The sequence below is a fragment of the Nematostella vectensis genome, chromosome 11 (genome assembly GCF_932526225.1).
Source record: "Nematostella vectensis chromosome 11, jaNemVect1.1, whole genome shotgun sequence".
Taxonomy (NCBI): domain Eukaryota; kingdom Metazoa; phylum Cnidaria; class Anthozoa; order Actiniaria; family Edwardsiidae; genus Nematostella; species Nematostella vectensis.
In genome coordinates this window covers 3,513,094-3,538,070 of record NC_064044.1, presented here as the reverse complement: position 1 = coordinate 3,538,070, position 24,977 = coordinate 3,513,094, and the positions used below count along the sequence as shown (strand labels likewise).

The 24,977-nt window shown below is 38.7% G+C and overlaps 1 protein-coding gene and 3 long non-coding RNA genes across 5 annotated transcripts; 2 read left to right on the top strand and 2 right to left on the bottom strand.

The window, feature by feature from the left end:
• Positions 1-516: 516 nt before the first annotated feature.
• LOC5502086 (sphingomyelin phosphodiesterase) lies at positions 517-24,710 on the bottom strand. The gene is made up of 12 exons (XM_048733990.1): positions 24,176-24,710; positions 22,875-22,998; positions 22,609-22,709; positions 9,520-9,588; positions 8,998-9,098; positions 7,738-7,848; positions 7,487-7,567; positions 4,184-4,271; positions 3,786-3,964; positions 3,563-3,659; positions 2,020-2,106; positions 517-1,591 (listed from the first exon to the last, which is right to left on the bottom strand). The coding sequence occupies exons 1-12, from the start codon at positions 24,647-24,649 to the stop codon at positions 1,316-1,318; spliced, it is 1,788 nt and encodes a 595-aa protein (XP_048589947.1). The 5' UTR covers positions 24,650-24,710; the 3' UTR covers positions 517-1,315.
• Positions 13,046-15,988, top strand: LOC125573521. 2 transcript variants are annotated; one of them, XR_007314095.1, is made up of 3 exons: positions 13,046-13,085; positions 14,308-14,408; positions 14,843-14,980. It is a non-coding gene; the product is annotated as an uncharacterized LOC125573521 (long non-coding RNA). The 2 variants fall into 2 exon arrangements; XR_007314096.1 differs by lacking the exon at positions 13,046-13,085 and adding an exon at positions 15,944-15,988 and having other exon boundaries at positions 14,843-14,958.
• Positions 14,018-16,576, bottom strand: LOC125573520. Its single transcript, XR_007314094.1, has 2 exons — positions 16,448-16,576; positions 14,018-15,359 (listed from the first exon to the last, which is right to left on the bottom strand). It is a non-coding gene; the product is annotated as an uncharacterized LOC125573520 (long non-coding RNA).
• LOC116609560 lies at positions 15,989-17,221 on the top strand. Its single transcript, XR_004292979.2, has 2 exons — positions 15,989-16,749; positions 16,994-17,221. It is a non-coding gene; the product is annotated as an uncharacterized LOC116609560 (long non-coding RNA).
• Positions 24,711-24,977: the final 267 nt, after the last annotated feature.

Below are 24,977 nucleotides of genomic sequence, written 5' to 3'. Positions count from 1 at the left end.
AAGTAGAATATGTTTACATAGTTTTAGCGCATTATAAATAAATTATTGTATTATAAACATAGCTTTTCGTCTGAGACTGCGCGTGCACTTGAGCTCAGCTTAAACGTCATCACAAATCCGGCTAATCTGCGCGTCTAAAAACGCCGTGGCATATTATACCAGAATGTGGGGAAGTTGATTGCACCAACTTATGAGCCCCTGTAGTTACTTTACTCATGGATGAGGAGGGGGCGGTTGTTAATGTTTAACCTTATGGAAAATTGGCACATAAATTAAGTATTATTATCATCATCATCATCATCATCCATCATATATCATTCTTACTATTATTTAATTCGAAGCTGTGCGCTTATTGGAAGCTGGCAGTTAAGACGAGCATTTGCAGTATCTCCCGCATAATAGAGCTTATATTTTATTTATTATATTGGTTACCAATATAATAAATAAAATGTCAAAAGTTTTTTAAGGTGGGTAGAATCCATAACAGCTAGCTATTCATGACAAAGATAGACAGAGAACAAGAAAGCGCAGCGTTTTTATTGCAAATACCTCATTCAAGAGTACAAAATTTAAATATATTTACAATTACATGCATCAATATATTAGAAAAAGCGATAGCTTCCTCGAATTCTAAATAACCTCTATTTATCTCTAATAAATGGTAAACACTATACGATAATATCTTTTTTAAGGACTCTAATAGTAGAGAAATCGTGTTACTAGCCCTTGCATAGTAATAATAATGATCCGCACGATCGCAGCTAATTCGAACGTCAGATCGCCCCTGATAGCAGGGTGAGGTTTTTATCTAATCTTACTCGGTCAGGTCATAGTCTGCGATCACATCTCACATGTTTACAAGACTAAAGCCTGTTAAAGAGATTTCCCTACGAACTCCGTAATAACGGAAAATCAAGCCCTATATTTTTTTTTCATGAGCACTGATAGTCGCACGTACAGTGAATGTGATTTCATTAAATGGTAGTAAATAATATACACTGGAAATATTTTATCATAAATACTATTAATTATGAAATTTAGCCTGCTTTTAAATTGAGAAATTTTCATCACCATTATTCAGCATTCATGTTTTGAATGTCTTTTGCTTTTGTATGTTTTTATAAAAATTTACTTGAGTCTGGATTGTATTATTTCTTTTGCCTCCATCGACCCTTCCAACGAAACAAAATCATCATTTTCTTTTCCAATTTTTATATTTTTTGGCTTTTCTGTGGTTAGACGGTGCTGACGTCATATAATAAACCACAGGGACCCCAATACCACACGATACCAGTTTCAGTTTTCGTGTCCCTCATCAACACACGTGTTTCTCGTATGCATGTTTAATGCTCCTATCGACCGTCAAACCGTGCAGAAAGCAAAGTCCGTCGTCGTTGCTCCGGCCTTCCATCATCCGGCATATGAAGCTTTTTTGGCACGAAGGTGAGTCACATTTCCCGCCGTGTATACTCTCCGGGGAGGACTTATAGAAGTACTTGTATGCGAGCTCCACGAGACTGGGGTCTTTGGTCATGCGAATCAAGAGATCGTGCCAAGCGGAGGGGAGCAGTGAGGGCATTTTATAGGCATCCTGGGATAAGGGGAAATGGCGTCAGGTAGAAGGTTAACTCGAACCCCGGCGGATATCTTGAACCCCGTCACAAAGTCTATTCCCTTTGGACTACTAAATACATTAATTGTGTTTTACCCCATGTAACTCGATCCTTTTATAATTCAATACCTGCTAAATCAACTAAATAGTTCGTTTTCTCGTACAGAAACTTTCTTTATTATCATAAGTTTAATCAAATCTAATCAAATCGTGACCAAATGAATCTTGAACACAGTCCCTTTTTTGCTTCCAAACTTGTCTTGTTTTGTAAGTGCAAACGGGGGGGGAGTTAAAAGGGGATTAAAGATATTTACATACCTTGATAGTGTATGTCTTCTATATGTCAACTGAATGTGGAATGTGCACATGAATGGGTGGAGTTGAAAAGGGGCAGCAGGGTAACATACCTTTGCATTGTATTCCAGTGTCCACTGGACCTCCCCTTTGTTTGCTTCAATAAGATCCAGAATATAGGTCTCATGATTCAAAACAACCTAAAAATAAGATTAATAAAACACGTGTAAGAATCACCAAGTAGGGAATTCTAGATTCAACCAGGCTTGTCATCGAGCAATGCTGAAAAGTACTGCAAAGTAGTTTGCTAATGTTTCTTTTGTCTTGAGTTCAAAAGAGCTAACACTGGCTGATTATGGGTATAAGAGTATACATGTTTGGCATTGCATTATTTTTCGCCACAAATCTACTTTTTATTAACAGTAAAAAAATAACTTGGAATAAAAAGAATTTGGAAGATTTTACCTCGATCATTGTCATAAATGCGATAGCCAGTTACCAATACTTACCCATGAACTATAAAAGCATAGTTTCCATCAATGTCATAAATACGGTAGCTAGGGTTATGGTATGGCGTGAAATAAGATACCAGTACTTGCCCATGAACTATTGTCATAGTCTCCATCAATGTCATAAATACGGTAGCCGGGGTTTTGGTATGGCGTGATATAAGATACCAGTACTTACCCATGAACTATTGGCATAGCCTTCATCAATGTCATAAATACGGTAGCCAGGGTTATTGTATGGCGTGATATAAGATACCAGTACTTAGCCATGAACTATTGGCATAGCCTACATCAATGTCATAAATACGGTAGCCCGGGTTATGGTATGCTTTGACATATGATACGGATACGTACCCTTGAGCTATTGGCATAGCCTACATCAATGTCATAAATACGGTAGCCAGGGTTTTGGTATGCCTTGACATATGATACGGATACGTACCCTTGAGCTATTGGCATAGCCTACATCAATGTCATAAATACGGTAGCCAGGGTTTTGGTATGCTTTGACATATGATACGGATACGTACCCTTGAGCTATTGGCATAGCCTACATCAATGTCATAAATACGGTAGCCAGGGTTTAGGTATGCTTTGACATATAATACGGATACGTACCCTTGAGCTATTGGCATAGCCTACATCAATGTCATAAATACGGTAGCCAGGGTTTTGGTATGCTTTGACATATGATACGGATACGTACGCTTGAACTATTGGCATAGCCTACATCAATGTCATAAAAAACGGTAGCCAGGGTTTTGGTATGGAGTGATATAAGATACCAGAACTTACCCTTGAACTATTGTCATAGTCTCCATCAATGTCATAAATACGGTAGCCAGGGTTTTGGTATGGCGTGATATAAGATACCAGTACTTACCCATGAACTATTGGCATAGCCTACATCAATGTCATAAATACGGTAGCCAGGGTTTTGGTATGCCTTGACATATGATAGGGATACGTACCCTTGAACTATTGGCATAGCCTACATCAATGTCATAAATACGGTAGCCATGGTTTTGGTATGCTTTGACAGATGATACGGATACGTACCCTTGAACTATTGGCATAGCCTACATCAATGTCATAAATACGGTAGCCAGGGTTTTGGTATGGAGTGATATAAGATACCAGAACTTACCCTTGAACTATTGTCATAGTCTCCATCAATGTCATAAATACGGTAGCCAGGGTTATGGAATTGGTATGGTGTGACACTTGGGCCAAGGAATGCAAAACTGGAAAACAAAACAAGATAAGCGTCAACTCAACGCAACATACAAAACATATGGCGGGAGGTAAGTGTGTGGAATTTAGCTCTCGCAGATCTTCTAAAAATTCCAACAAAACGGGGAAGGGGGTACCTGATCGGAATTCGACGTGTTTTCTCGTCGTAGAAAACCTCGAATTCATCGCTATGGGTGTGTCCAAAAAACTGTGCTGTGACGGTTGACTGATAACGATTGATGATACTGTAGTAATTCCAGCTGAAGGCCTTGAGACAGTCACTGCTTCCAGGAGGTATGTGTCCGATAATGTGCACCTGTAAAGCAAGGGAACAACTTAGAGTGCAAAAAAACATATGGCCCTTTGACACAAGCAACTATCTTAGTACTAAGCAGCGTAAGAAGCGAGGTGGAAGTCGCAAGTTCTCAAGACGACAAGTAACCGTGCAAGAGAGCAATGAGCAAAGAAGGTAACAAATGAACAATCTTCATCGGGAAATGGTCATCCTTTGGTATGGCTCGTCGTCAGCTCCTACCTTCTCCCCGTTGTCCTCTGACTCCTGTAAGGTGTCAACAAGCCACTGTAGCTGACCTGCAGGATCGATGCTGTCAAGCAACAGCCACCTGGAAGAAGATACAACCACAATTAAAGAATGTCGCAGGCCACCCCTTTGTTGTTGTTGACATTTTAAAGGTTTACTTTAAAAAAATAACCATCCACCTTATTACTTGCTTAACAATATTTGATTGAAAGTATATCAATTAATCTCTTGACTTAACCGATGAAAATGGATACTCTGTGTGACTGGGTATTGAGCAGGAGTTTAAATGGGGGATTGTTTAAACACTGACATCTTATTTCGTTCGCAAATTCTTATTGTATGAAAACATTGCAATCCACTATCAGGGGAGGATCTAGCCCCCCCTATTTTCAGATATTTGGCTAAAAAATAACAAGAAATATAAGGAAATATACTTAAGAAAAATAAGTCCGGCCCCCCCTTTTTTAACTTCTGACTATTGAAGCTTTACCGTCAAATTCTTTGTATCGTACCCCGCATTTTCAAAACACGATTTGCTTTGGTATTCTGTTCAGTCAGTAAAACCATTCTGAGCCACTCAGAGTCTGGATTTGTGCACTTCCCTGGTCATTCTCTGGACGAAAACCAGAAAGTGTCGCGACAGAGAGCCAGGCAACTGCACTAGGCGAGAGATGGCAAGAATCTGATTGCCTTAGAATAATTTGACTGGCGGAACAGAAAATCCCAAAAGACAAAAACAAATCGATGTTTTGAAAATGCGGCGTCGCGATACAACGGATTTGACAGTAAGCTGCATTGTCACCAGTTTACTACCGGTATTACATAACAATCTCCTATGATTTTTAACAGACAATGCAAAAAAATGTTTCAAAATTGAAAAAAGCAGTCTGTCTATTGGAAGTTTCTTTGAGGATGTGACTGTAATTTAGAGCGGATGGCCTGTTTATAAGGCCTTCCAAAAGTAAACTGTTGACAATGCAGCGCAACACTCTATTATCAATAGCTGATTGAAAGCAATGTTTGCTTTTTTTTTTTGTATTTTGTTAATTTATGGCAGTCTAAAAAAATTGGCAGAATCATAAGGCAAACTGCACCACCCATAGTTCATCACGCTTTCAGGTTTTTGGCTGGAAAGAACTTTTGAAACCCATGGCAACAGAAGCCATGTATGTATGTGTATGGTAGGGCATATATAAGCCATGTATGTATGTGTATGTGTATTGTAGGGCATATATAAGCCGTGTATGTAGGTGTATGGTGGGGCATACATAAGCCATGTATGCAGGTGTATGGTGGGGCATATATAAGCCATGTATGTATGTGTATGGTAGGGCATATATAAGCCGTGTATGTAGGTGTATGGTGGGGCATACATAAGCCATGTATGTAGGTGTATGGTAGGGCATATATAAGCCATGTATGCAGGTGTATGGTGGGGCATATATAAGCCATGTATGTATGTGTATGGTAGGGCATATATAAGCCATGTATGTAGGTGTATGGTGGGGCATACATAAGCCATGTATGTAGGTGTATGGTGGGGCATATATAAGCCATGTATGTATGTGTATGGTAGGGCATATATAAGCCATGTATGTAGGTGTATGGTAGGGCATATATAAGCCATGTATGTATGTGTATGGTAGGGCATATATAAGCCGTGTATGTAGGTGTATGGTGGGGCATACATAAGCCATGTATGTAGGTGTATGGTAGGGCATATATAAGCCATGTATGCAGGTGTATGGTGGGGCATATATAAGCCATGTATGTATGTGTATGGTAGGGCATATAAAAGCCATGTATGTAGGTGTATGGTAGGGCATATATAAGCCATGTATGTATGTGTATGGTGGGGCATATATAAGCCATGTATGTATGTGTATGGTGGGGCATATATAAGCCATGTATGTAGGTGTATGGTAGGGCATATATAAGCCGTGTATGTATGTGTATGGTGGGGCATATATAAGCCATGTATGTAGGTGTATGGTAGGGCATATATAAGCCGTGTATGTAGGTGTATGGTAGGGCATATATAAGCCATGTATGTATGTGTATGGTAGGGCATATATAAGCCATGTATGTATGTGTATTGTAGGGCATATATAAGCCATGTATGTATGTGTATGGTAGGGCATATATAAGCCATGTATGTATGTGTATGGTGGGGCATATATAAGCCATGTATGTATGTGTATGGTAGGGCATATAAAAGCCACGTATGTAGGTGTATGGTAGGGCATATATAAGCCATGACGTATGTATGTGTATGGTAGGGCATATAAAAGCCATGTATGTAGGTGTATGGTGGGGCATATATAAGCCATGTATGTATGTGTATGGTAGGGCATATAAAAGCCACGTATGTAGGTGTATGGTAGGGCATATATAAGCCATGTATGCAGGTGTATGGTGGGGCATATATAAGCCATGTATGTATGTGTATGGTAGGGCATATATAAGCCATGTATGTAGGTGTATGGTGGGGCATACATAAGCCATGTATGTAGGTGTATGGTGGGGCATATATAAGCCATGTATGTAGGTGTATGGTAGGGCATATATAAGCCATGTATGTAGGTGTATGGTGGGGCATATATAAGCCATGTATGTATGTGTATGGTGGGGCATATATAAGCCATGTATGTATGTGTATGGTGGGGCATATATAAGCCATGTATGTAGGTGTATGGTAGGGCATATATAAGCCATGTATGTAGGTGTATGGTAGGGCATATATAAGCCGTGTATGTAGGTGTATGGTAGGGCATATATAAGCCATGTATGTATGTGTATGGTGGGGCATACATAAGCCATGTATGTATGTGTATGGTGGGTCATATATAAGCCATGTATGTATGTGTATGGTAGGGCATATATAAGCCATGTATGTAGGTGTATGGTAGGGCATATATAAGCCATGTATGTATGTGTATGGTAGGGCATATATAAGCCATGTATGTATGTGTATGGTAGGGCATATATAAGCCGTGTATGTAGGTGTATGGTGGGGCATATATAAGCCATGTATGCAGGTGTATGGTGGGGCATATATAAGCCATGTATGTAGGTGTATGGTAGGGCATATATAAGCCATGTATGTAGGTGTATGGTAGGGCATATATAAGCCGTGTATGTAGGTGTATGGTAGGGCATATATAAGCCATGTATGTATGTGTATGGTGGGGCATACATAAGCCATTTATGTATGTGTATGGTGGGTCATATATAAGCCATGCATGTAGGTGTATGGTAGGGCATACATAAGCAGTGTATAAGAAGTTTAAACCTCACCAGTTCATGTTGTTACAGTAGTTCATGTTGATAGAAACTATCCGTAGCCCTTTGCTCACCAGCACGGAGTAGAAAGCACCCCTAGAATGAACCAAGAGATACTGTAAGATCTAAAGATTTGTTGCTGACCGTGCAAAGTCATTTGCTTGGGCCGTATGAGAATGTCGTGTGTGGTGCTTCAAGCTCTGAGGTCAAAAGGCTTCCGCACAGCCTGTGCAATGGTCAATAAGTGGTATTTGTATGTATCTTACTTTTTAATAGTTGACATTGTGTATTCCGGCAGCCAGTTACCCCAGTCTTTTGCCAGTTCATTCCTTAACCATGAGTTGGAGTTCTCATCTGTGATGGAGGGCGGTGGGAAACTACAAAATAAATTAATGTTTGTCAACTGAAATAGGCCCTAAACAGATATCTTTGATTTATAATAGACAGGCTACATGTCACAATGCTATAATTTTTTCATTTTTTCATAGACAAAGCGAAGAGGGAAGCAGGTTTTTTACGTTTTCTCTTGTTGCTGGCAAGGGCACATAATGTTATTTCAATTGAGCTAGGCCGGATAGAGCTGGTCTTATTACAGAGGTTACATGTTCACAGAGGTGCCCTGATGACATAGTCTTTTTGTAAAGCCTAATAGAGGTGGTCGTATTGTAGAGGTCATCTGTTCCAAGGGGGATCCCTCATGACTCCCTATAGCTGGTACGGAGGTTCATATAACATAGTCTTTTTGTAAAGCCTAATAGAGGTGGTCATATTGTAGAGGTCACCTGTTCCAAGGGGGATCCCTCATGACTACCTATAGCTGGTACGGAGGTTCATATAACATAGTCTTTTTGTAAAGCCTAATAGAGGTGGTCATATTGTAGAGGTCACCTGTTTCAAGGGGGATCCCTCATGACTACCTATAGCTGGTGCGGAGGTTCATATAACATAGTCTTTTTGTAAAGCCTAATAGAGGTGGTCATATTGTAGAGGTCACCTGTTCCAAGGGGGATCCCTCATGACTCCCTATAGCTGGTATGGAGGTTCATATAACATAGTCTTTTTGTAAAGCCTAATAGAGGTGGTTGTATTGTAGAGGTCACCTGTTCCAAGGGGGATCCCTCATGACTCCCTATAGCTGGTACGGAGGTTCATAGTCTTAGTCTTTTTGTAAAGCCTAATAGAGGTGGTCGTACTGTAGAGGTCACCTGTTCCAAGGGGGATCCCTCACTATTCCCCAACAGCTGGTCAACATATGGAGATTTATATAATACAGTCACTTTGTAAAGCGCAAGAGAGGTAGTCGTATTATAGAGGTCACCTGTTCCAAGGGGGATATAGCTGGTCAACATATGGAAGTTCATATAACACAGTCTCTTTGTAAACCTAAGAGAGCTGGTCATATTACAGAGGTTACCAATTCACAGGGGATCCCTCATGGTTACCAACAGCTGTTCAATATAATGGAGGTTCATATATCACAGTCACTTTGTAAAGCCTAAGAGAGCTGGCCGCATTATAGAGGTTACCTGTTCACAGGGGATCCCTCGTGGTTCCCAATAGCTGGAAAGACTTTGACTCCAGGCAAGTAATGCAAAATCAAATCCACTGCATTATCCAGAGATTTTAGCTACAAAAAAGAGACAAATGGATTGTAATGACATCAGAAAGATAAAGGAAAAAAACGCAGCAACACAATGGACCAATATTCAGCCATATTCCTTGCACTATATTTAGCCATACGTCAGATGGCAATGAATTCCAGGAACATTGACAAATGATAGGAAAAAATGATTCCTAGTTTGAAAAACAATTCCATGTACATGTTAGTGTGTTTTTCCTGAGTAATGTGTACATTTTCCTTTAAGGACTTATATTTTGTATGCTTTTCCAGGACTTTAAAACATCATTCAAATTAAAGTCACAGGCACTGTCTCCCAAACATCCCTAGCCATAGGGATGGGATAAAATCTAAAAATAACCATCTAAAATCGAAGTAACAAATTAAATTTTTAAATTTAAAAATATTCCTAATTGCACTTTGTGACTACCTGGGCATTTCGTGATTGGTTCCAGATATTATGAGGTGGTATATCTCCCGTCCAGAGCACATAATCCACCTGGGAATAATTAACACAATAAATGATTCACTTATACACAAACATAGCTGAATATGCTGAAAGCCTACCAAATTTCAGGCAAAAAAGATATGAAAGTTTGTCTGTTAGGGTAAGGTCATTATTTATCGGGGGGGGGGGGGGCTGCTAAGTTGATTTTTTTCTGGTTCAAATATTTCCACCCTCCCCCAATCTAAAGCACAAAAATGGTGACCCTCTTCCAAATAGGTGACCAAAAACTAACCCCCCCCCCCCCCCCCTTCAGAACAAAAAAAAGGTATTGCATAATTTAGAGTTTGGTAGTGAACGATTATTTGAAGGTTTCTGGTTCGTACGATTCATACGGAATTCATACCATTTTCAGCCAATAGGAGAGCCAGCTCGCATTACGTCATTACATCACGCCGTTGAAAATTCCTCATTCATTCTCTAACACCACTTCCCTGCTCTTATCTAAGCTTTAACATGGCTCCCAAAATGAGAAGCAGTAATGTTCTGCGTTATATTGAGAGTGCGGGACTCTCTGAGGATCTCAGCGAGTTTGAGAGTGAGAACGTATCGGAAGGGTCTCGCTTGGCCACCAAGAATGAGACGGCAGTTCATGTAGAGAGCACAGCTCGTCTATATGAACTCCGTCTCATTCAGATGGAGAAATTTCGCCATACGAGAGAAGGACACGGCTATTCTTTTTGGTGAAAATAGCCGTCCATTTAGGGCGGCTACTATCAAGACCTTTCTCGGAAAGTGTAAAGTATGATGCTCTATCTAAATACTGTAAATGAGACTAAAAAAGAACGATCTAATAACTTACGTACGTAAAGTCTCAAGACCGGCGCACATGTTGAGGAAAATTTCACGTATTCACTCTGCTTACTGCCTCGCAAGGCCAAAAACGCACATTTTAAGCAGGAGATAATTATGTCACAGTTGCTTCAAGCAGGACATAATTTTGACACAGTTGCTCCAAGCAGGACATAATTTTGACACAGTTGCTTCAAGCAGGAGATGATTTTGTCTCAGTTGTTCGTGACATGTAACTTCGATCGGCGTCTGCACGCGTGAAATTTTCCTCACCGCGTTCGCCGGGCAAAGTTTAAAGTTTTACTTGCCCTAAAGCCGCTCTTTCATGATTTTAAGTTTACCTTATTTAGATGAAATAACTATAGATTCAATCTATATCCTAGATAAACGTACTGCCCTGCTAGACCATCCCTGTTAATCTAGGCTAATACCAGGAGCGCCGGATTTTATAGGCGGCTTTGTTGTAAAATAATGCGGTAATAAGAAGTTCCTTTCAATTTCTTACAGATTCTACACTAACCCTACAGACCCTAGGCCATTTAGGTCGTTTATCATTTGCTTCCGATACTAACTGATTCAAGCCAGCTCAAAACTGGCTGATAAGGGGGAGGGAGGGCTGGTGTTAGAAGGGAGAATTATACAAGTTTGAAATGAGTTAGGGCTATTATTAGTAAAGTTTAACAACCTCTATTAAACTGTGTACTGGTATAGAAATATTAGGTTAGGATAATGGAAATGCTCAAGACTGTCACTCATTATTCTTACACATGCACTGAGGAAAGAGGTGTTATAAAAAGGAGGTTACATTTTTTTAAATGTCTGTATTCACTGTATTATCGATGGTAAGAATGCCCAAGGTGAGTGAGAGTTGAAAAACAAACGGGCACGAGAGAAAGAAACTTAAAAGAACCTAGGTTGCCTCGATGCTTTGTCGAAAAATTGCAAATAGCCGAATATCACATCATTAAGTTTGTTTTGTTTACAAACAAGAAGTACTGTAAAACCCAAATTCAAATTTTAAAGTGCTTTTCTTTTCATTTCCTTGGTTTATTTTCCCAAGCTTCTAACAATGGATAGCCCGCCTATGTGCAATAAAAATTACTTCAATTTATTAATGCAATGTTGAATTTGAATTTTATTCTTCCGAAAGGGGTGTGGCTAAGCCTTTTTATATAGTGGTGGTCCTTGTTCAAGGAACATATTACTTTTCAAATTATTAAGGCTTTTTGAAATATCCAGTTCCCCAAATGGATCTATTCACACATCTTTTGTGTTTGTGTTGATTTTATATAATTTGAACCTTAATAATTTTAAATATTGTAATTGCAAAAATTTACTCATTTGTTTTTATATTTTAGAATACTTAGGCGAACCGAAGGGCACCAAAATTGGCAGTCTCGCCTGCAAGGGTCTGGCGCCACCTTCCATAAAAGGAATGGAAGCAGCATTAAGGTATTAATATTAATATTTTTAATATTGAAATGTTAATGTTTTTCCAGGTTTTTATTTTATTTATTTACTATATATTTTCATAGTTGGCTCTTCCAACAGAGATGGACGGGCAATTTTTTTTTGTCATTTTTAAATTTTAAGCCCTGATTATATTTCATATAAACTCGTACAACATGTTTATAATGCTTTACACAATTCAAAGATTGCAAAACACTCACTACTCTTTTCTATTTTGTGTGCATAAAGTAGATATCTAACTCTCCCTTGCTGTACCTCTTGATATTGTGATATTTTCTGATACTGTATTGTGATATTTTCTGATACTGTGATTCTTGTTTATATCCAATGCTTATTTGAAAACAAAATAGACTATATTTTTCCTATTTACTTGCTTAATTGAATTATCACATATTAGATAAATTATAGATGTCTTCACTTTTTCTCTAAACATAATATTGCATATAGTATCATATCTAGTAGCTAATAATTTTGAGATTAATTATGATATATTTTAATGACATATTTTAGTCTAGTTTGATGGTACAGTGATTTTTAATGTGAGATATTTTACTCTAGTTTGATGGTTTAGTGACATCCATATTGATTAACTACACTTGATTTGGTATTTTGATTAAGACACTTTGCAATAATATAATTGGTTAATGACTCTGTCATACAGATTCTGGATGCCGAAGTTTGGGCATGTTGGTTATGATGTTATGATGATTATGACAGTATTCCTGTCAGCCTTATCATTATACCAGTACAAGAAACAGATTTTTGGACTGTCTTGTACTTGTAGCATAGCTGTCAACTCTCCCGCATTAGGCGGGAGTCTCAAGATTTATTTCTATCACGGAGGGTACAAGATGCAGGTTGCAGGTCGGCTGCAGGTTGAGTACAAAATGCAGGTCGGGTGATTACATTTTTTTTTTTTTGCTTTATCTATTTCATACAAACTACGGCTCACGTGATGCGTTAAAATATTGAATACTTAGATTGTCGTTTATTACTAAACAATTATGTGACCTTGGGAATAAAGAATATCTTTCCAGTCTCAAGGTTTTATTTCTATCATTTTCTTTAAAGGTGTCAAGACATTGATATGTTCGCTAAATAAAAGGAAGCGCCGACCTTCTAGAAAAGACTTGAGGGCCGGCATGAAGCCCTATGAGGCAAAGAAGGCGCCACCATTCTCTCTTGAGGATATGCTCAAGATGAGAGAATACTGTTTGAAGACAGTTGAGGTAAACAATTTAATTACCATCACAAAAAAGTGCCTTAGAAATAAACAGGTAATACCACATATAGGTCCAGTCTACAAACATGACAGACACAATAGATTCTGTAGTCGAATATTCCATAATATTCCAGGGGTCCATCAGAGAGGACGACGGCATCTAGTAGATTCTAGGATAATCTCCGATACTATCACAAAAACAAGGGTCCAGCAGATGGAAGAAGCAGGAACTAAATAGACATCTGTCTAATAGCATATTAGAGGAAAACAATGATAATATCCTAATCTCAATAAACAGTTGAAGCTCTCGTAAGCGACCACCTTGGGAACTGATAATTGTAGTTGTTAACAGAGCTGGTCCCTTACAAGAGCTTGCTCTCATAAGCAACCACTGGGCGCCAAAAACTTGAACAATAGGTGTTGGCCGCTTACGGGAGCTTAAATGCAGAATCTGAGATTTGAAACTTATTCATTATATCATAATAATGCCATTGTAATGCCATTATGGCAATTCATGGCAAATTTCATCTAAAAGTAGTCAAAAATTACACTGCCTACTTGGAACAACTTCATTAGAATTTGAAAGCTCCTATTCATAGCCTGGCACTACCTATATGTCTGTTCATTCAAAAGGATCCCTATATCCTTTTGAAAATTGAGTGAGGTGTAGAGTTGACTGAACACATGTCTTACTACTATTACTATCACTGTAAATCAGCAATAAAATCTAAAGTCATGGTAAATTATCAAATGTCACATTATTTTCAATCCTTAGATTTAGCTTATTCCATCTATAATTTTTTTAATCAGCTTCCTCTTTTTGTTTTAGTCAACTCTGGCCAAATTCCCTCCCGCATTCAGATAAAGCTGCCATGGTCAAAGGCTGACAAGCATGCCATAGGTGCGTACTTAACCTTTTCTTGTGAATAGTTATTTTTCTTTTGAGGTATATAATATTGTTATAATTTACATATTGCAGGGGTTAATCTGTCGCTATAGGCCAATCCCCTAAACCCTAAGTTGTGCCCTGTTATGGCACTCATTTCGTGGCTGCTGTTTTCTGGTAAGTTATTAGAGGCACAATGTCACATTCTGGGTTGCCCCTACACATCCTATTTCTTTATTTCTTTTCCTTTTTTTTTCATTTTTAGGAAAACCTTACCTTTAATTTACCTCCACCATTACTCACAATAGAAACCTAGCAATCTAATCTAGTGATATATTATTAGGAATCACGAAGGGTTACATCTTCCCTCGCATTGCCAAAGACAACCGACGTGCACTTCCATCAAAGCGAAGTGTGGCCTCATATCGTACTATTTTTTCCAAGGTAAATACATCAGTACATCAATATCTTAATCAAATCTCTAATTTCTTGTCATAAGGAACAGTCAATTATATAATATCACTTGTTTTTCCGCCTGGCTTACAATTATAAAATACTGTTTTTCTCTCATTCTTGTGGTTTCCTTTCAAAAACAAATACAAAGCAAATACAAAATGAGGAGAAAGGTTGCAGGAATTTTAAAACTAATTTAGAGATTCTTACAAATGTTATAATAATATGACCATGCCATGCACTTTTCTTAATTTTGTATCACACTCGCACTACCCGTAGTGGCCTTTGGCAGTGCCTGCAAAGTATGCTGGATTCTCAAGCATGTCGCACTGCATGCTTGTTACAGGTATATATGCAGACAAAATTGTGCTCCCTCTCTAATATTTTATACATGCATTTATTAATTATTTCCCTCTTGCTTGTAGATGACCAAGGCCCTATTTGAGAAGCCATACACCACACATAGCATTAGAAGGTCAGCAGCACGCTGGGCAGCCAGATGTGGTGCTGATGATAGCACAATCAAAAGGGCTGGTCGCTGGTAAGAACACTTGCCAAAAGCAGAATGACATTAATTTTGTGATGTGATATGAACTTTTGTATGAATATAATAATCAAAGAATGTTTTTACTGGTTTTGGTTCATTGAAATATACCTTACAGCAGTAACAAAAAACATTAAAATCACTTGATGTCTTTCCAATTGTCCTTCCTGCTCTTCTGCCCTTGTATTGATATTTTCAGTTCCTACTGGTTGTTAGGCATCTTCTCTTTATAGTCTTGAAAGGTCACTTTTGTTGTTGTTCTTGTTGTTTTGACTTTTGCTTGCAAATTTTGCCTCTGGGGTAGCAGAATTCACTTTCGCTTTCTTTGTTGGTATTCATCGCTTCTTTACCAAAAATCAAAAAGCTTTTGTCTTCAGTTTTTTTGGGTTATGCTTGCCCTGGTAAAAAAATGCAAGCATGCAAGCTGTCATTGCCATATTATCATATTATTAGTTAGTGAGTGATGTGTTCTTAATTGCTAGTCTCAGGACTTTTGCACACCCCAGAATGTTTTGCTTATCATGATTTCCTGACGAATTCTAAGTCGTCATACATAACATGTAAATTTTCATCTTTTCTTTTAGGAAGTCATGCAGCTTTGAACTTTACACCCAAGACGCAAGAGCAGAAATTATTACTGAACTTCATGACGACAATCCAAGCCAGGACCATCTGCTGTGGATGTTCAAGCCCCTCAGATGAAGCACCTCCCACTACATGCCATCCAGACAATTATTTCTGCCCTTGCACCTTGGCAGCCTACTGTCAAATCATAGCCATCATCAAATGCTATCCTACATGGAAGGACAACCATTTAAACCATGGAAGGAAAACCATACAAACCACCCTCCATCAAAGTCATGATCAATGGGACCATGCATGGAAGGAAAACCATTCAAACCAATGGAGGACAACCATTCAAACCATGGAAGGAAAACCATACAAACCACCATAACATGTAAATTTTCATCTTTTCTTTTAGGAAGTCGAGCAGCTTTGAACTTTACACCCAAGACACAAGAGCAGAAGTGGTCATGGTCAATGGGACCATGCATGGAAGGAAAACCATGTAAACCCCTGAGGGGCAGTGGCTACACATCCATGGGGTGTAGAATGGAGATGTCAGGCGTTTCCTCCCTCCACTACCCTAGGTGTTCACCTTGGGCAAGTGATATCCCACCTCTAGCCTCCCATTGCCCTAGGTTACAAGATAGCGTCAGATAAAAACTTGGCGACAATGAGCCCTTGGCAAGGGTGATACCCCGATCTATTGATCGTTAATACCGCATTGAATTATGCGGGGGGACCAAGAAGCCCTTATCTATACAAGAGCAAGTAAGAAATAAAAGAACAATACTTTCATTTGAACATATCTATATTGATTAGGTATTCCAACCTCCATCATCTCACATACCCTTATCGGCTTAACCTGCCTTTCACCACTTTACCTGCCTCCAACTGGCTAGCCTGTACTTCAGTGACTTACCCATTCCTCGTTAATTTACACTCATCAGCTTCCATTCTGTAACAGTCTTAACTTCCCTAACTGGCTACCTTCAAGAATGGAAGGAAAACCTTACAAACCATCCTTAATCAAAAAAATGGACAACAAAACCATGCATGGAAGTAAAACCATGGAATTGAAACCATTCAAACCATCAAAGGAAAACCATTGCAGTGTTTGCCTTGGACAAGTGATAAGACACCACTAGCCTCCCTTTTCTCTTTTCTAAGAACAAAAACCCTTACTGCCAATACCACCCTCGGCATTTCTGGGTTGCCCCACAGGTAAATAGAGGTACTTTAATGTTGTTGCCTCCTTCTTATCTGACTCCAAAGTCAGGGCCATTTCTCATGCCTATAGCCTAAGAACTGAAATTGATATGTATTTTGCATTTTGAATATCCCTTGTTTGGTTATCTTTTCTAGGTTTCTTACCAATTTTACACAACTCGTTCTATTTGCACCATTACCAAAAACCCCATGATTATTCTTTTCATTGAATCCAATTAATTCTTTTCATTCTTTTCAGTGAATCCAAAGTAAAGGTGAACAATACTGATGGGAAAATGCACCTGGAGATTGTTTAAATTTTTCACTGCATTTTATGCAGGTGCTTGCACATCCTTTTCCAATGCTTTATGCTTGTGGCAGTTGGTTGTCAAATATGGAGTGGAATATTGGACATCCCTTTACAGATATATTTTCTTATTCTGCTGTGCTGTCTTGTTGAAATAAATTTGATCCAGGATCTTTTTAATTTGTGTCTGAGAATTGAGTTATTTTTAGCATATCTCCACCACTCCTCCGGCACCAGGGAGGAGTCGTGAAGATGTGCGAGGGGGACTCCGATAACAAATTGGGTGTGGTTCAAGGAAATTTTAAAGGCCAAAACACCCCCTTCGAATAGCAATTGGTCGAATTTTATTCCCTAAGAGATAACAGAATTTAAAAAAAAAAAAAAGGTTAATTACTCCCTTAGGAATAGCAGTTGGTCGAATTTTACATCCTAAGAGATATCGGCTCCTGAACTCTTCCAAACCAAATTTACCCAGTTTTCCTAAAGCTAATAAGGCGCGCAAAGAACATTTTATGTTTTTTCTATAGGCTGAAATAGGTACATAACTTCTCACTCTCCAAGGAAACCTTTAAAGTAAGATTTGGACATGCATTATAACAATACACATACCTGCAATTTTGACAAACTCCTTCTTCTGAACCTCATCCCTTTGAACAGCTGCCGTAAGTGTAAGCTTACTCCGTTTTCCCTTTCTAGTCTGTAGTCACCATTAACATTGTTTCCAAGTATTAAACCTCTTAACAAGATTTCCTTGTGTTCCTTAGCTGTTTAGTAGTTTTCACTAGTTGTTTTCACGGTCATCAAGGTCTGAATACTTGTCATGTTTTCCCCGCCAATTTTACTGTCGTTCACCACGCGACACTGCAACTCAAAACTCGAAAATGTGACAGGAGAGCAACATCAAACCCGCGGTTTTGATTGGTTTCTTTGGGATTTGACATGATGTGACCAATGATGGTGACGGTTTGTTATTGGCTCGTTTTCAGACAGTGTATCCAGACTATATTGCAACTGTAGTAGAATGTCTCAGTTCTACTAACAGCGATTCTCAGTGTAACGCGATGTGCAGGCGATGGCAAAGTAGCCAAGCGTCATTTTGCAGTCGTCAGATCTATGACAGTAAATGCTCGCTTTCTCAAATTCATCCCGAGTTTAACTCGAGGCTGGAAATGTTCCATGTTGAATGACAAATGTAAAGGATTTTTTTTTTGCATCGAGCTCGCACTGTTCGTACCGTTACTGGGTTTTTGTTTTGTATACCTTTACAGAAACTCTGCAAACATCAGATGCATAGTTGGGTTTTGAAGCGGACTTACTTTCTCACCATTGACCAGAATCATGATAAACAACAATGTTTATTTAACGAATGAAATTGTTCTTTGATATTCTGGTTAACGGTGGGTGAACAGGGCAGCGACAGGGGTTAGGGTGGTAGGGGTGGGACACCTCTAAAAAAAACATATGCTCCTCGAGAAAATGAGTTTCAAATTCTAAGGGATAGCAAAATAAAATGAGTTTTGACCTTAGGGGACAGGAAAAGGTCTCCGTTTTAGATGATTTATCCTTAAGGGATAGCAGTTAAAATTATCGCCTCTGTCGTGTGGGGAAACAGGGAAGCTGTTCATTCCTTCTCGACTTCTTCTTGTTATTGTAACCCTCCAAGGAATCCAGTTCTCAGCAGTGGGCGGATATGCAACTACGCTGTAAATCTTTCGATTTACTCTCGCACTTCATCAATCCTAGACTACTTGTTGTTAAAACAAAAGGTACAATGTTCAAAAAGAAGTCCTCCTACTTGTTGCTTGTTGCTATTTCTGCAATCACAACCCTCATAACAATCTAGATCTGACATTTTTCATTAGCTGAATTTGTGGAGCCCTGTCCAGGAAAGAGAAGCGGTGGGAACTTTATACAGAAGTGTAGGAAAGAGAAAAGGAAAAACTATACCCTACTTTATCAACGTCCCCGTATAGTCAATATAGGGATACCCGTGTTGAAGTGGTTTCACTTAATGATAAGTCAAATACTTCATAAAAGACGACACTATATCATTTATTTTCAATGTTTGTTTTATCTTTAGGATTTACTCTAATTCAAACTCATCTCACCCCCACCCCACCCCTTCACTACCCCCTGAAACCAACAACCCGCCCCTTAGTTTTGGAACAACTCTGTTCTCGTAGTTTACTAAGGCCGTTGGGGGGCCTAAATAAGCCGCTGTGCTCGTTCAGAGAGAAGAAAAATAGGTGAGACCAACATAAGTTTTGGCCCCTAAGTTATAGAAAAAGTGCGTAGTCTCTAGATCCTTTTCCCCAAAGAATAGCATCATCCACTATAAGCGCGTAAAGGCTTTTGGCAGCGCAACATGATAAGTTGCCAGGAAAGATGAACTCGTTCCAAAATGACAAAAAAGTAGGCATTAAGAATAAGTAATTAGGTACAGAGTTCCAAAATGACAAAGAAGTAGACACTAAGAAGAAGTAATTAGGTAGAGTTTCATCCTCTTTGCCGAGGTTATGATCAGGTAGCGAATGTCAGCATATGTAACAAATGTCAGCGTACGTAGCAAATGTCAGCAAATGTAACAAATGTCAGCAAGTTTTGAGGTCTACCTAGTGCGATCTTTCTCAGAAAAAATACCTGTTCAAGCGGAGCACAAGACTTGGAAATCATTAAAAGGTAATATATTGTTATAAATTAGACGAGGGAAGACACAAAAGTAATAAAAAAACATCTTCCGCGTATCATCTTTAATGGCCATGTTCATTTTCGGCTTCATTGTACATGCCTAAACATCGAGCTCACATTTTGAAAAAGCAACAAAATAGTCAACAATAAAATGAAGTTAGAGTTGTTATTAGGATATAATGACCCACCAGCGTGAGACTTCCTAATGGATAGCAGTTAGTATAATTTCATACATAAATGATAAGGCGATCACTTTAGACAGACAGACAGACAGACAGACACAGACTAGTTTTGTTATAGATACAGCCTATTTTTGTCATATTTGCGACATTTGAAACAGTCGTATGTCAGTTTTGCATTTATCCCCTCTATATTAGCTGTAGGATTTATGATCACAGTTTTACTATATTAAGCGGAAATTAAAAAATAAAAAGTAAAAGACCCCTCTTATATAAAAATTTAAAACAAAATTTAAAAATATTATACATTTTGCCAGGTGAGGTGGGTATTTGGCCCGAAAGAGGTGCCGCTAAAAGGTCTGTAATTCTTTGAGATTAATGTGAAAGCAAACTGATATAATCGGAGCCCTGTCCATGACAGAAAAGCGGTGGGAACTGTATACACAAATGTAGGAAAGAGAAAAGGAAAAACTTTACCCTACTTTATCCACGTCCCCGTATAGTCAATATAGGGATACCCGTGTTAAAGTGGTTTCACTTAATGATAAGTCAAATACTTCATAAAAGACGACACTATATCATTCATTTTCAATGTTTGTTTTATCTTTAGGATTTACTCTAATTCAAATTACTCATCTCACCCCAACCCCACCCCTTCACTACCCCCTGAAACCAACAACCCGCCCCTTAGTTTTGGAACAACTCTGTTCTCGTAGTTTACTAAGGCCGTTGGGGGACCTAAATAAGCCGGTGTGCTCGTTCAGAGAGAAGAAAAATAGGTGAGACCAACATAAGTTTTGACCCCTAAGTTATAGAAAAAGTGCGTAGTCTCTAGATCCTTTTCCCCAAAGAATAGCATCATCCACTATAAGCGCGTAAAGGCTTTTTGCAGCGCAACATGATAAGTTGCAAGGAAAGATGAACTCGTTCCAAAATGACAAAGAAGTAGGCATTAAGAATAAGTAATTAGGTACAGAGTTCCAAAATGACAAAGAAGTAGACACTAAGAAGAAGTAATTAGGTAGAGTTTCATTCTCTTTGCCGAGGTTATGATCAGGTAGCGAATGTCAGCATATGTAACAAATGTCAGCGTACGTAGCAAATGTCAGCAAATGTAACAAATGTCAGCAAGTTTTGAGGTCTACCTAGTGCGATCTTTCTCAGGAAAATACCTGTTAAAGCGGAGCACAAGACTTGGAAATCATTAAAAGGTAATATATTGTTATAAATTAGACGAGGGAAGACACAAAAGTAATAAAAAAACATCTTCCGCGTATCATCTTCAATGGCTATGTTCATTTTAGACTTCATTGTACATGTCTAAACATCGAGCTCACATTTTGAAAAAGCAACAAAATAGTCAACAATAAAATTAAGTTAGAGTTGTTATTAGGATATAATGATCCACCAGCCTGAAAAGGCGATCACTTTAGACAGACAGACAGACGCAGACTAGTTTTGTTATAGAAACAGCCTATTTTTTTTAATATTTGCCATTAATAGGAAACAGTCGTATGTCAGTTTTGCATTTATCCCCTCTATATTAGCTGTAGGATTTATAATCACAGTTTTACCCTGTTAAATCCTTTGCATTTGACTACGAAATTTAATTAATTTAATTCTTTCTTCAGCCTTTGTATAATTATGTGGTTACTTATTGTTAGTAGAGTTAGAGCAATTCTTTGCTTTATAGCAGGGTTAGCTAACAGGTAGGCTAACTGATAGGCTTCTGCTTATTATTCTTAAACAATTTTCAGTTTATTGCGTTCGTTAGTATATTTCCTGTTGTCATAAGAGCCGAGTAAGCTGAGCTAATTTTTAAATGTTTGTTATACTTCACACATTCCATAATAAAATTACTGTTTTCAAAAGAGCCTGGTCATCCTTTGGCAATAAACGTGTCCAGTATTTTATGCTTCTGAACGATAAGTCAATTTGGATAAAAATTAATGGTTTTGCGCTGAAATCCCAAGTCCCCTTAACTCGGGGCAGATTCGTTGTGTAGCCATTTAGCTTGTTGAGTACGTGCGCACAGGGGGTTGAACTCAGCACACAGTGTAACCAAACTGGAGTTTCATACACCAGAGGGGTAAGCTTTGAAAGAGGCTAGATAGTATAGAGAACTTCTGTTCTCAACGAGTTACAGAATCCAAGTGATCCTTGCTAAGCGGTCACGTTATAATATGTGACCGAGCCTTGTAATTTGGTAGGAATATGACGTCGCTGCGGTAAGAATTGGTAGGATTCCTACTGCCCATATATGGGCACCGGAAGAGAAGAAATATTTTTATAGGTTGCTGGTGGGTACGCTAATTTAAATTATACTCTAGTAGTTAGATGCTTTGTGTACGGCACATTCTTCCATATAACTGTATGAGTGACGAGCCCACAAATGTAATAAACACCCACAATGTAATAAGAAGTTGCCCACAAACGAAGTAAACACACAAATGTAATAACGAGCAACCTGTGCAGTACAAACAAAGAAAGGGGATTGGGCACTGTGTCAAGAAGAAAAATACAGTAGATGCTTTATAATTTGTTAACCCGAATATGGCCTGTTTTGCTAATAGGATGTAGCATGTTCTTAAAGGTTCATTGCCTGTAATGTTATCTGTGTATTTTACCTGATGTGTTTTACTGATATGCTGTAGCATGTTCTTAAAGGTTCATTGCCTTAATGTTATCTGTGTATTTTACCTTATGTGTTTTGCTGATATGCTGTAGCATGTTCTCAAGGGTGATCAAGGGGGTGTCGCAAGAATAGTCCCCATATTTGCCAGCCTTGCGTTTGCCAGGACCTAAATTGTTTAATCAAAAAATGAGCTTAGGATATAAATGCAAGGGTTTCAACTCTATTTTTTATATATCTTATCTATTATCCCCTTCTCGCCCCTTTCTTGTTGCTGTTTACCAGTCACCTTTTTTTAAAAGTTGTAAACATAATATCAAACTTATCACATCACCTGGGGTGGGGTCATTGCTGCGGCAGCATAGTGGTTCCCCACAGTCAGGATTTGCACCTTCTGTATACAGCGGATCCAGGTGTATATCTGAGATGTGCAGAACTCGACTGACAGGAGACCCTGCCTACAAAACAAGAAAGCCATAGAAAGCCTTTTAAAAACATGTAAAAAATATTACTGCAACCAGAGAATACAAAGGCTCAGCAATTTTGACAATGGGAGAGGCGGGGGTGGGGTTCTCTGAGGAGGCACATAACTTAACTAAGGGAGGGGCTGAATAAGTCAACGGATCATCAGATTCTGCCCGGAAATGCTCACGGATTATGAATTTTGATGATTATTTCAGCGGATTGGCGGATTTTGGAAATACGGCGGACCAAGGATCTGTCGACAATTTGGGAGCGGATTTCGGATTTTGACTGTTTTGACGGTCCAATTTCGGATTTTAAATGAATTTCAATCGATGCTATTGTTTATCTGTCAAACCGTGCGGATCTAAAAATTCCACTGATTTGCCCAGAAAATGTAGCGGATCGGTGGATTTACGCACCCCTATTCACCCCCCCCCCCCCCCACTAAGGGCATAATTTTCTTTTCTTACTGAAGAAGGAGATCCTATAAAGGATACTCAGCCTCAAAACAATATATTTTAAAAGCACCAAACATGAGGTTGTATGTACAAAGTGATTGAATTTACAAGTACACTACACTTGCTTGGTAAAGTGAGCATTTTTCTATCTTAACAGGAGCATATCAAAACAAAAGATCAAAACATACACATATATGTAAAAAATCTTTTTTGTATTAGAATTTTTATACAAATAATAGTTTGTATAGGGGTTAAAAAGTAGGCTATAAAACATTGTCATGTGTTGTAACACCGAAGATGGACTCAATGTCTGTTATCAACATCTGTAAGGTCTGTAACCCAATCGGGACTCCCTCTAATCCCCTAACCGGTTCTCGTATTCAAAAGTGGGCTTATAACGATCACGCCATATTGTGTCATCAATGTCAACAAGTTACGCAAGATCCTAAATGTTGTCAAATTTACCAGATACAACAATCGAGGTACATAAAAAGACCTACACAAAAAACTTTGTGTTTTTATAAAAGATCTACTAAAGGAAACAAAGAAAACATTATTTTGTTTTAGTGGAAACAAAAAATATTGGGTGAAATTGAAAACCAAACACGCTGACCGTCATGTGATTGTGTTATACGAGTTGATACAACTAACAGATTCACCATAAAATAAGTCAGGGCATATTCAGGTTATTTTGTAGCATCTATAAGCTTACCTTCGGTTGAGGTATGGGTACAACAGGTGGTTTGGGGGTCTTGGGAAACGTTACGTTCCAAAAGATATCCGGGTTGAATGTCTTTGCACAAGTCGATCCAAACAATGTCCCACAAACTTCATTAGAACTCAAGAAAAACTCATCAAAAACTGTCAAAACCTCGCCTTTGAATTCCTGGATGACTAATTTACAAACTCTTGTATCCTCTACTTTGAGTTTCAGGCATAGATTTGTTACGAATCCAGCCACGTCGTCTTGGGCCGCGTTTGTTTTGAACGCAATTTGCGTAAAACCGACAATAGCTTTGCATGCGTCACATTTCACACTTGCGTGAAATTTGTCCAAGACTTTGTGAAGAAATCCTTTCAGAGAGCTTCCTAGAGAATAGCTGTGGGGCATTCCCGACACACAAGCTAGCTGTGAAAGGACTACTCCCAAAATGACGGCGGTAGCGAAGGATTTGAGAGCAGCCATTTCTACAGCCACACACTCCCTCCAACACTCCCCGGTTTCTTTGTCCTGGTGGCTTATACGCAGGAATATTTGCATAATAGGGACCTGGTCAGCACAGGGAACCCAAGAAGCCAATCGATACCTCGGAACCTAACCTGCGTAGCAAGTGTAGAAAGCCCAACAGGTTGGAAAAGAAGAGATGAGACGAGGCGCGCTGGGGAGGGAGAGAGAAGGATGAGTCCCTTTCTCTGCATTCACCACAGATAGCCCAAGCATTTCCCCCAATACCTTATTTTGCTTAGTTTTTCAAGATTCAAGATTCATGATTTGAAAAATTTTCGTTTTAAAT

Excerpts from the sequence above, each read along its gene's own strand:
- LOC5502086 (XM_048733990.1), bottom strand. The coding sequence starts at position 24,649 with ATGGCTGCTCTCAAATCCTTCGCTACCGCCGTCATTTTGGGAGTAGTC. Across the intron at positions 22,999-24,175 it reads TACCCATACCTCAACCGAAG|GCAGGGTCTCCTGTCAGTCG; the intron begins GTAAGCTTATAG and ends CTTGTTTTGTAG. Across the intron at positions 9,589-22,608 it reads ATATCAGCAAAACACATAAG|GTGGATTATGTGCTCTGGAC; the intron begins GTAAAATACACA and ends AATTATTCCCAG.